This window comes from Ursus arctos, unplaced genomic scaffold (genome assembly GCF_023065955.2).
Source record: "Ursus arctos isolate Adak ecotype North America unplaced genomic scaffold, UrsArc2.0 scaffold_7, whole genome shotgun sequence".
In the NCBI taxonomy this organism is placed as follows: domain Eukaryota; kingdom Metazoa; phylum Chordata; class Mammalia; order Carnivora; family Ursidae; genus Ursus; species Ursus arctos.
In genome coordinates this window covers 6,271,907-6,282,415 of record NW_026623089.1, presented here as the reverse complement: position 1 = coordinate 6,282,415, position 10,509 = coordinate 6,271,907, and the positions used below count along the sequence as shown (strand labels likewise).

The following is a 10,509-nucleotide window of genomic DNA, read 5'->3' as shown; positions in this document are numbered from 1 at the left end:
TGTCTTTGTGTTTTTCCATTTCACCTTTTTCACTTTGAGTTTTGATTTGAACTGGTTTAATGAATGACTTTTACAAAAGAAATATTAAAACACTAAAAATAAAATTGTGCCACTCACTAAGTTCTCACTAGAACGTCACACTCGTCGTTCACCACTGCTGCTGCGCAGCTCCTGTCCAGTCTCGGACGAACAGCCTCTCTTTTTTTCCAGGCCCACAGCGTGTGACGCTGTGCTTGTCCTGTCCTACTGAAATCTGTTTCAAGGAAATGGAACAGAAATAAAGCATACGCTTTCCTGTCGGGTGGATGGTTGGGACTTGGGTGCATGAGGCCTTTGTAGACAAGCGCCTGCCCTGCCTCCGAGTCCGCGGGCCTGGCCCTGAGGGGCACCCTGACATCCTTCATGCCATCCGCAGACCCCTTTCCCTGTAGATCCTACGGATGCCCTCCGCTCAGCAGCCACACCTCGCTGGAGGAATCTGAAGTATCCGGACAGGTGTCTGGAATAACCTTGTTTTAAGCTGAATGCTTACAGAGTGCTTTCTCACGCACCAGGATTTGGAGGTGTTTTCCTTGGCGGTGCGTGGACACCTGTCCTGGCTTGGCAGAGCTCCTGCAGGCCGCGCTGGCCGTTTGTCCACTTCCTTGTTACTCGGTTTGCATTTCCTTGGGACAGATTTGCATCCATTTTCAAAAATCACTGAAGCATTTGTAGTTTTGACGAAGTCGTGAAGCTGATGCACAGGACAGCTGTCACTCCACGTCCCCTGTCGGCAAGTGCCGTCTCCACTAGGTAAGTCTGCATGCTTCCGTGGAGAAATTCTTTTAAAGTAAGCTGGCGTCAGGGATGTTGCGTTCCCTGTCTTGTTTTCTGGCCTCTCCGTGGCTGAACAGCCTTTTCGTCCAGAGGAGTATTTGTTCTGAAGCAAGAAGATACCAATTCTAAGCTGTCTTCCCTTGTCAAAGCAAGACTATGAACATCCCCATGGGGGACAGATGTCTTTTTCAATGTTTTTGTAATCTGCCGATTCTAAATTCATGCTGCTTCAAGTGCTTGTGTCTTAGCTGTTACTTGAGAAGGATTGTGCTGTCCATGACCTGATCATTGAGATGACTTGTTTTGCAGTTAACTTCAGGGCAGGGATGGAGAGAAGGTTGCCAGGGCACTGGGCTGGAGCAAGGAGGCAGGGGTCGCCAGCAACCGCCATGTCTGACTCTGGGAAGGACACAAGTGTGAACTTCAGTTTCCTTGACTAGAAATGTGCACAGTAGTAGGTCCCCTGGCACTCTGCCAGACTTGTGAAGATCAGGAGAGAAATACATGGGAAATCTCTACACTGTCACGTATTAGAAAAATATAAATTATTATGACAGGAATTGTGGACTGTAGTCGATTTGAAATCTGTAATCTTTTCCACTGAATGCTCCCAGGGAGCTGCATTTCCTTCCATAACTGGATCCTATGGCTATAGCTGTGTTTCTGTCCACCCATGAAGTCGGGGTACAAGGGGGAACAGGTGGTGGAGAGAGAGTGATACTCTGGGATTTTTTTTTTTTTTTAACTTTTCCTAAGGTTAAAATGGGCAATTATTCGGTGGATTATTTTTTTGTCTGAGAAATTCACTTTTAAATCAAGTATTTTAAAAGTTCAAGTAATGCTTTTTCCATTGGGTTTTAGCCCTACTGCTTTGACTACTGGCCCTATTGCTTTGGCTACTAAAAATCTGGTTGGTTTTCTTTGTAAAAGAAATCAGACTTTCTCTTAGAAGAGAAATCCTTTGACTGCATTTGCCCATTTTTCTCATTACATGTTCAGGGTGGAGGTATGGACGTCACAAATGTCAAACCACCGCTCTGAAATTGATTGCTTCGGAAATAAGCCATTTGAAGGAAGCCAAGGATGCTGTTGTTTGTCCTTGTCGTTAACTACTTTCCAATACGCATTGCCTTTGAAAAAGAAAATGGAGTTGTGTGCGTAGGAGTAATAGGCTGAGTCTATATTCCTGAAGGGATGGTTCTGTGGCTCTATTCCCGGGAACACTTCAGTGATCTTCATCGGATAAGAATCAAGTACTCGATTTCTGTTGACATCAAATGCAAACACCTGCAAAGCAAGTTGGAAAGTAAGACTGGCTTCTCGGAAACCATTGATTTTTAGGTTAATTTATAGGAATGAGATAAGTAAATCTGAGGCTTTGCACCAAATTCTCTGGGCTTGAAGTTCTTCATTTTCCATGTGATAGGATCTGCCATGGCCATGGAGGTCTGAGGCAACTGAGAACAACTTTTAACTAAGAACCTGAATTTCAAGTAGGGGTGAAGAAGCAACAGCAGGCTGGAAAGCCTCCTACTTACGAGGGACTCTTTGAAGAAGTAAATTAACTGCTTTCTTCGGTCATAAAAGGCAGTGTCCAGGGGACTTGGCACACCAGGAAATCCTTCTGAAATCAATTTGGGGTAGCTTCTTCCTTGTTCATCTTCTGTGTGGGCCTGATCCTTCTCACTGTCATATCTCCAGTACTGATTTCCTGAGGGCCAAACAAAAAAATGCTAATATGGTTTATTACCATTTAATTATAGCAAACGATGAAGAGGGACCGCTTTCAACATAGGTCTCAGCCAACCGTGATGTTCTGCCATGATCCCAGGACAAGGCAGGACCTCAGCATCCAAGTGAAGCCTCCATTCAGATGAATGAGTCCCCAGGTCTTGAATTACTTCTAGATTGATCTGGCAGTCACTGCTGCTATTAAAATGTTGGTGGTCAGGGGCGCCTGGGTGGCTCAGTCGGCTAAGCATCTGCCTTCGGATCAGGTCCTGATCCTAGAGTCCCGGGTTCGAGCCCGACGTTGGGCTCTCTACTCAGCAGGGAGTCTGCTTCTACCCCTGACCCTAACCCTCTCATGCGCTCTCACTCTCTCAAACAAACAAAAGCTTTAAAAAAAATGAAAGAAAATGTTGGTTGTCTTTTGCAGGACACACCAGCCCGCCGGCGCTAATCAAAAACAAAAGGACAGAAGTCGTGTGATTTTTTTCACATAAGCATCTTCTTTCTATATGATCTTATGATCTCCCTTTTACACGTTAGGGACCCATGGGTTGTCCGAGTCCTTTTCCTACCATAATTAACATAAGCCCTTTTTTTACAGAAAATCATCATGCTTATGATGGGGTTTTACTTTTTTTCAGGGTTTTAGAATCATGTAGTTCCACTACCAACTCCATGGTACAAATGAAACTGGAGGAAAGAGCTGAAGTGGTCCATCCAGATTCACAGCCCAGGAGGACCAGTGCAGCCCGTGCCTCCCACGTTCCACCCACGTGACTCCACCCACGTGACTCCGCCCACTGTCCTCGGCAGCTTGTCATTTTGTTCCGTTTCATTTCAAGATCCAAATGATAATTTCATGCTCTGAAACAGCACAGGATTATTCTGAGATCTCCGTATTAGTTCCTAATCCTGATTATTGGCATATTGTCAGCAGAAAATAGAACAAATCCACGGGGTTAGATATTTTTATGTTCACAACTTACACTGCATCACAACCAGTTACAGTCCTTAGCCACCAACCACGTGAGCTCCTCTCCCTCATTCCCTCCCCCTCCCTGCCCCCCCCACAAGGTTTGCCATCGAGAAAGAACAGTGAATGATGCGAGTCTAGCCGGGGGTGCAATTCAGTCTAACTGGAATACTTTTTTGAATTCAAAGTACTCAAAGCAAGTTAACTTTAAGATGTTTTTAAAGCTCCAAGAATAAAATACAGCTGTATGATACCAATCCCCCATGATGACCTAATTCTATAATTAAGAGTCTTGGAGTGTTGCCACTATAAATTCTAGTCTAGGACTTCCTAAAGCACTGAATGCTGTGCTTCCAACTCTGAAAGATCTAAACCAGAAAAGTCCACCCTGGGCAATTTCTTGATGTAATGGAACCAAAATAATTCTTCCTTTGTGTGATTTAAGGAAAATTAAGGCCAAATTCATGCGCAGGTTTCTTCCAGCCAGATTTGCATGCGGCATCCTTTTGGTTGGGCTCTTGCCTCACGGGGTCAGTTTCAGGCAATTGGGTCATATTACTGAGAGCCGGGCAGAGAGGGCGCACAGCTTACCTCTAGGGCATAGCTTTGGGGAAGGGAAAGAAAAAGCAGCGCCCACAGAATCTTGTTTGGGGTTAGACTCCACATATTTGGTTTGCCAAGGCAGCCGGCCTCGGTGACGGGCACAGAGGCTCTGAGCAAGGCGGCCTGTGTGTGATGGGAAGCAGCAGCAAGAGAGCCTTGGTCTGCCTGCTCTGTGCGTCCCCCCCACCACTGGGGCCCCCCACCTCAGCCTCTGCCTTCCAGCAAAACACGGGTCCTCCCTGCTTGGAAACACCACCGATTCCTTACTGCCTGCTGGATGAAATCCGGCCCCTGAGCATGGAGGCTCCCGGTGCTCAGGCCGACCCTGTCTTTCCAACCTAATCTCATCCCCTGTGAGTGCCTTGTCACACCTCCACGGGCTCAGCTGTCTCGCCCGTCTGCGTTTTCACCCTTGTTCACTCTAAAGCTTGGCTTCTGCCTCCTGTGTCTCACCTCCCTCACCCCCCTACCCCCCACCCCCCCATCTGCACCTCCCCCATCACACTATTCCCGGTGTCCCTTCCGGGGCACCCGGGGTCCTTCGCATCCTCCGAGGCTGGGGCAAGCCCTGAGTTCTGGGTGGCTCCAGCATGTTGTCCGCTCAGCCTCTCCTTCACCACATAGTTGTAGTGGTCAGCTTCTAAGGTCTTTTCTCTCCAGAACTAGTTAAAACTTCTGTAGGGAGGGCCCTTTCTTACGGGTCTTTGGCAGCCACTCCAGGGCCTGGCACGGTTGGTCCACTCATTCACTGACTCGTTCATTTGTTCCTTTGATGCACTGGGTGCCTTCTTACAGAGATCAGGGCTACAACACAGTCCCTGTGCTCACAGAGCCCACAGTCTGACGGAACAGACAGAAATTAGGTGAGTAATGGCAAGGGCATTATACTAAGATGTCCTGGTATGGGGCTCAAAACATTTGTTCTGAATGCATCTGTGTAAAAAAAGAAATAGAACTGTGTCCATAAGAACCTCTACCTTTAAAAAAGTAACGTTCGTCTCTCCTCCATGTCCAGAGGTGGACAAAAGCGTCGATGTTTTGGGTGGGGATGCCGTGCCAGCCACTGAGGATTTGGAGAGGGTCCCCATAGCGCGTCCGGTTGTTCCGATTTTCGTAAAGCCAGTACCAGCCGTTGCGGAAGAAGTATGTGCTGAACCTCCTCGTCACGGCTCCATGCTGGTCTCGCTCTTTGCGAATCCAGTCAAACGCAGTATCAAAGGATCCTTCACAGGAACCTGAGGGTGAAAAAAGTCCAGCCACTTGTCACCTGGTGCACAAACCAACTGTCACTACTTTCATGTGTGACTCGAACGGAGACAACGGCGAAGCTGGAGTTTTCTCTTAAGCTGCCTCAAAGCAAGACGGCACACGAGACCAAAGTAGGCCCACCCAGCCGAGCCCGGGGGGCTGCAGGGGCCCCGGGGGCTGCAGCCGTGCCTGCTCACACGGGCCCTTCGGGCTAATCTGTTCAGAAGAGTACGCTCCGAAGTGTCTCGATTTTGGATGCTGGGTATGTGGTCACCTGAATTTAGCTGCTGCCCCCTGATGGCTCGTCTGACGTTGTTAGAGGCAAGGAGTTTGGTTCTGGGTGCACCCAAGTGAGATTTCCTCTGAAGGAACGAAATTCATCCTGGCACCTGTCACTCTCCAAACGTGCTGAGAGCATCTTTGCACAGGATGGTGGGAGTGGAACGGAAATGGCGGTGCTCTCGTTTTAAATGGAAAAGGGAGGGTAGCTTGCTTTCCCTTCAGCCTCAACCTCAGTCATTAATCACTTCCATTAAATAATGAACCATTAACACTTTGGCCTGAGCAATTAAAGAGAGATTAAAGAGAGATTAAAGGTGATTCTGGCAAGGCTCCCGCTGTTCTTTGCCGTGGGACAGCAGGAAAATTCTCCCAAGGGCCTCCAAGTGCCTGCAGCGGACACGGGAGGCCACCGCCTGCCTGGGTGGCTCACTGCTCTTTAGGAAACCCCCGTGTTCTCCTCCTTCCTCCCAGAGACAGAAGCTGGCACGTGAAGGAGGGAACGTCCGCGGGAGTGCTTTGCCCGCATCAGTGGCACCGTCGGCGCATGGCCACCTTGAAGGAGGAGAATTCGCATCACAGAGCTAGACGGCAGCTCCCGTCGGGTGCCGTTGGGACTTGTACTATTTGTGCTCTTTGGGGGCCAGCCTCCCCATAAGGAGTGAGTGGGGTCCTGTCATGCTTCGAAATACTGAGTGTGCTCTGTGAGCTCTGCAGATGATCTTCCAGAACAGTCTTACCGTACAGCTTTTGAATTGCTTTTCTGTCTGACCAGTCCAACTCAAACACAGGCTCCTGGGGGATGTAATTCGGCTGCATTATGGATCCTGTCCTGTAGGTGTGAGGCAGGCCGAGGACGTGGCCAATTTCATGGACGGCCACCTAGAAGGGAATGCAAACCATTGGCGGGGTGCCAACCCTGGGTGTCTGAGAGTCATGGGGACCCCGCCCCCCACTCCGGAGCCGGCCTGTGCTTTGGGGGAGCGGCACTTGTTAAGGAGAAGGGGAGCGATGGGGAGAATCAGGGAGCTTTCTCAGGAAGCTGTGGACACTTCCCCCGAGAAGCCCTGGCGTTCTGCACTCCGGCCCGTGCTGCACGCCCTCTGCCTGGTCACTCTGAGCAGCTGGAGACGCTTACTTTGAGAAGGCTGATGCCCGCGTCACTGGTGGGAGGCGTGAAGTGTTCGTCATCGTCAAAGTGGATGTCGCCCAGGCGCCAGGCATGTGCGAACTCCTGCCCGCTGCCATCAAAAACCCGAGGACAGCCCAGGTGCCGGCCTGGCAAGGGGAAAGGGAACACGGACACAGACACAGGAGGGTTTGCGGCCTCCAGGGGCTCGCAGTCCAGGAGCGGAAGCAACAACTCCTGGCTTGTGCAACAGCATGGTGTCAAGTCTAAACACTTAGAAACAGCTGCATAGCAAACCTGTGGGAGCCCAGAGGAGGGTGGCAGAGGGGGTGCCCACCAGAGACTTAGGGAGGAGACAAGATCTGAGCTGGATCCTAACAGCTGACTGGTCAGGTCATGAAGGAGGTGCTGCCCGATGGTCACATGTCTCCCCTGTGTACAGTTTTCAGCAAGCCTCCTGTGTCCGGCTCACAGCAGGACATCAATCCAGTTAGACCAGCAGGGTAGCCGCAAGCATCCCTAGCTCCCAGAGGGGGCTGCAGACCAGTTACTTTCTCTAAACCCACCCAGCTAGGACGTGGTGGGGCCTGCAGATGGAGGCCAGCTAACTGCCAGGGGCTAGTTCTCCCCAGGAGTGGCAGGGAGGGGTCAGCCATGCCTGGCTCGTGCCCTGCTGGGTACGCCAAGCTCTGCAGCAGCGCTTATTGGGCTGACCTGCTCAGAGACAAGCAGAGGGAGCTACACCAATGTCCCCATGTGACTGTTACCCCATCGCGCCCGTGTCCTTCCCAGTGACTTGCAATAAAGCAGCATCTACAGAGGGCTTGCCATCCGCCCATACCCCTGGCAAGTGCCACCTGGGACAAGCCAGGAGGCTCAGGAGGTGACCCGAGCGGGGTTCCCCAGGCGGCCTGTTGGCCCCGTGGGCTCCCTGTGCGAACTGGGCCGGCGGGGGGGTAAGACAGCGGGGCGCAGCCTGCCGGCAGAGTCTCCGCCCTTCTCACCTCGTCCGAAACCCAGCTTTATGTCCACGGCGGCTCCGGGCGCGGCGAGGTCCTCCCGGAAGTCCAGCGGCATCACCTCGCTCCACATCCGGAAGGCCAGTCTGAGGATGTGCCTCTGCTCGTCCACGGCCAGCTGCCCGCTGGCGCCCTCCCCCAGCAGCCGCCAGGTCAGCGTCCTCTTGGTGAAGGCCCGGGTCCCCCCGCGGGGCGCAGCGACGTCGGGCGGCGGGTCCCCGGGCGGCGACAGCGCCCGCAGGAAGCGCTTGGGCCGGCCGCGGGGCAGCGGGCGCGGCGGGGACCCCAGGGCGGGGGGCGGCAGGGGCCTCGTGTCGGGGACGCCGCAGCGCGGCCTGTTCATGGCCGCCAGCGTGGCCGCGTCCAGCCGCCCGCTCGCCGGCAGCGCATTGACCTTCTGGAACCTGCGCACGGCCTCGGCCAGGGCGGTGGCCCGGGGGCCCGCGGGCGGCGCGTCGGGGCTGGAACTCCGGGGCCCGGAAGGCGCGTCGGCCCAGCCGTACTTGGACAGGAATCGCTGCGGAAGAGAGGTACCGACCCGCGGGGCGGGGGGCGCGGACTGAGCGGCTAGGACGCGGGCGTGTGTTTCTGTCACCTAGTGGGTGTCTGGAGGGGACGGGACGCGCAAAGCTTGTACGTCCTCATGCGGATCTGCGTACGCAGTGCGTGGTTACCTGTGCGGTGCAGCATTTCTAGTCCGTGGTCATCGGTTCTTTCTGGGAGGCCCCTCACGTGAGGCGGTGTGGCTGCCACGTGCCTGTGGATGCGCTTGCGCAAGTGTCGGTCTGTGCACGTGCCTGCGTGTGCATGTGTGCCCCTGTGCACGTGCCTGCGTGTGCCCGTGTCCACATCTGCCCATGCCTGCACGGGCGCGTGTCCGTGTGCGTACGTAGGTACATGCGTGCCTGCCGTGTGCACCAGTCTGCGCGTGCATGTGTCTGTGCGCGTGCGCCTGGTGTGCACGCGCCCGCGGGTGCCCGTGAGTGTGGCGGTTGCCGGGGCTGCTCCTACCTGCGCAGCGAGAAGGTCCGCGATGGGCTGGGCCCGGCGCAGCGGGGCGGGCTCCAGGTCCGAGCGGTCCCGGCTGTGGAAGAGTGGCTCGGGCCGTGCTGGCCGGGGCGCAGCGAGCCAGCAGAGCAGCAGGGTCCGGCGGACGACGGAGGCGGCCAGCATGGCCCCGGCGGAGCCCTGCCCTCCCGCCTTAGTGCTGTCGCCCCGTCTCCCTCCCGAGGCGCAGGCCCCGGGTGCTTTTATAAGCAGCCCCGGGGACACGCGCGTTTCCAAGGCCTTCTCACCCAGGCCTGAAGTGTGCCCACCAGGAGGCCCGGCCGCTCCTGGCCGCGCTGCCCTTTGAAGACCCCAGGAGCACGCTTCTTGTTGGGGTGAGAATGTTCGCGGCGTCCTCGGGTAATTACATTCCGACCTGGCAGCCGCCTGCCGATTTCGTGTCTGTGGTGACAGGCTCGTGGGCAAGCTGCTGCCTGAATGGCTGTGCACTGGCCCCCAAGTCCACCGGCCCTGGTGGCAGAGGCTTAAAGCGTCGCCCCTCACAGCCCACTGGGGCCCACTGCGCCTGCAGCTTTACTGCCTGCCCACCGTTTTCTTTCTTAGTCAGCTGGTTTGGGGATGTTTTGTTTCTCTGATCTCTTCTTGTTGTTTTTGCTTCTTTTAATAAAAGGAATACTTAGTATAGGAAAATGTAAATTTTGGAGGAAATCCAGTGATTCAGATGGTAATGTTTTAGTGAATGTTCTTGTAGGTACACATATTGGGTACATGCACAGGGAAGGACTTGTGTATGGATGATTTTGTATAAATCATATTCTCTATTACCTAAAACTCAGTGGAAGGTCATGGGCACCTTTCTGTGTTCGTCAGTGTAGGTATTCACCATCCTAGTTAATGGCCGTGTGGTGTCCTAGTCTGTGGGCCAAGGGATTTTTACATAAGGATAAACCAGAATCACCTGACGTTCTAGAACTGTCCCCCTCCATTTCCCCTCATGAAGGATTCTATTAGAGGAGGGAAAGGGGGAGAAAAAATGAGCTCAGCTGCCTGGAATTTGTAACTGGTCCCGTCCAGAAAGCTTGAGAAGGGAGTCAGGCCCTCCAGGCACTATGGCTGCAGGTGAGAGCTTGGAATGCCAGCATCACAGGTCTGCTAACAGCCAGTGTGCAGGTATGGGGGCTACCTTTAGCTACTCATTCATTCTTCAAATACTCCTTACTATTCTAGGGACAGGGAATACAGAAATGAACATGATGGACTCATTCTTTGCCCTCACGGAACTTATATTTTAAGTGGAGGAGACAGACAATAAACAACAATGAATGAAAAATTCTAATAGTGATAGGGACTAAGAATGTAGATCAGGAAAGTGAGTGCCTTGGAGGTGGGGAGGCAATGTTACGGTGGCCAGGAAAGACCTCTTGCAAAGATGAAATGTAAGCAATGAAAGAAAAGTAAGAGGGACAGTGCCACATGTGATTGGGGATTCGTGGGTGGTGTGGGCAAAGGAAAGGACAAGTGCAAAGGCCCTGAGGCAGGACCCAGCACCTGCAGAATAACAGAGGGCAGTGTGGTAGATGTCAGTGAGGAGGGGGAGGAGGGAGGTGAGGATGGAAAAGAGGGTGGATGGGAAGATGATGAAGAACCTGGAGGCTAGATAATCTGGATTCTACCCTAAGTTCAGTGGGGATCCTTTGAGCAGG

General features: G+C 53.2%; 1 protein-coding gene across 1 annotated transcript; it reads right to left on the bottom strand.

The window, feature by feature from the left end:
* Positions 1-1,588: 1,588 nt before the first annotated feature.
* MMP21 (matrix metallopeptidase 21) lies at positions 1,589-8,971 on the bottom strand. The gene is made up of 7 exons (XM_026494363.4): positions 8,810-8,971; positions 7,784-8,315; positions 6,789-6,928; positions 6,391-6,532; positions 5,101-5,358; positions 2,355-2,527; positions 1,589-2,103 (listed from the first exon to the last, which is right to left on the bottom strand). Exons 1-7 carry the CDS (start codon positions 8,969-8,971, stop codon positions 1,804-1,806), a joined length of 1,707 nt encoding a protein of 568 aa, XP_026350148.1. The 3' UTR covers positions 1,589-1,803.
* Positions 8,972-10,509: the final 1,538 nt, after the last annotated feature.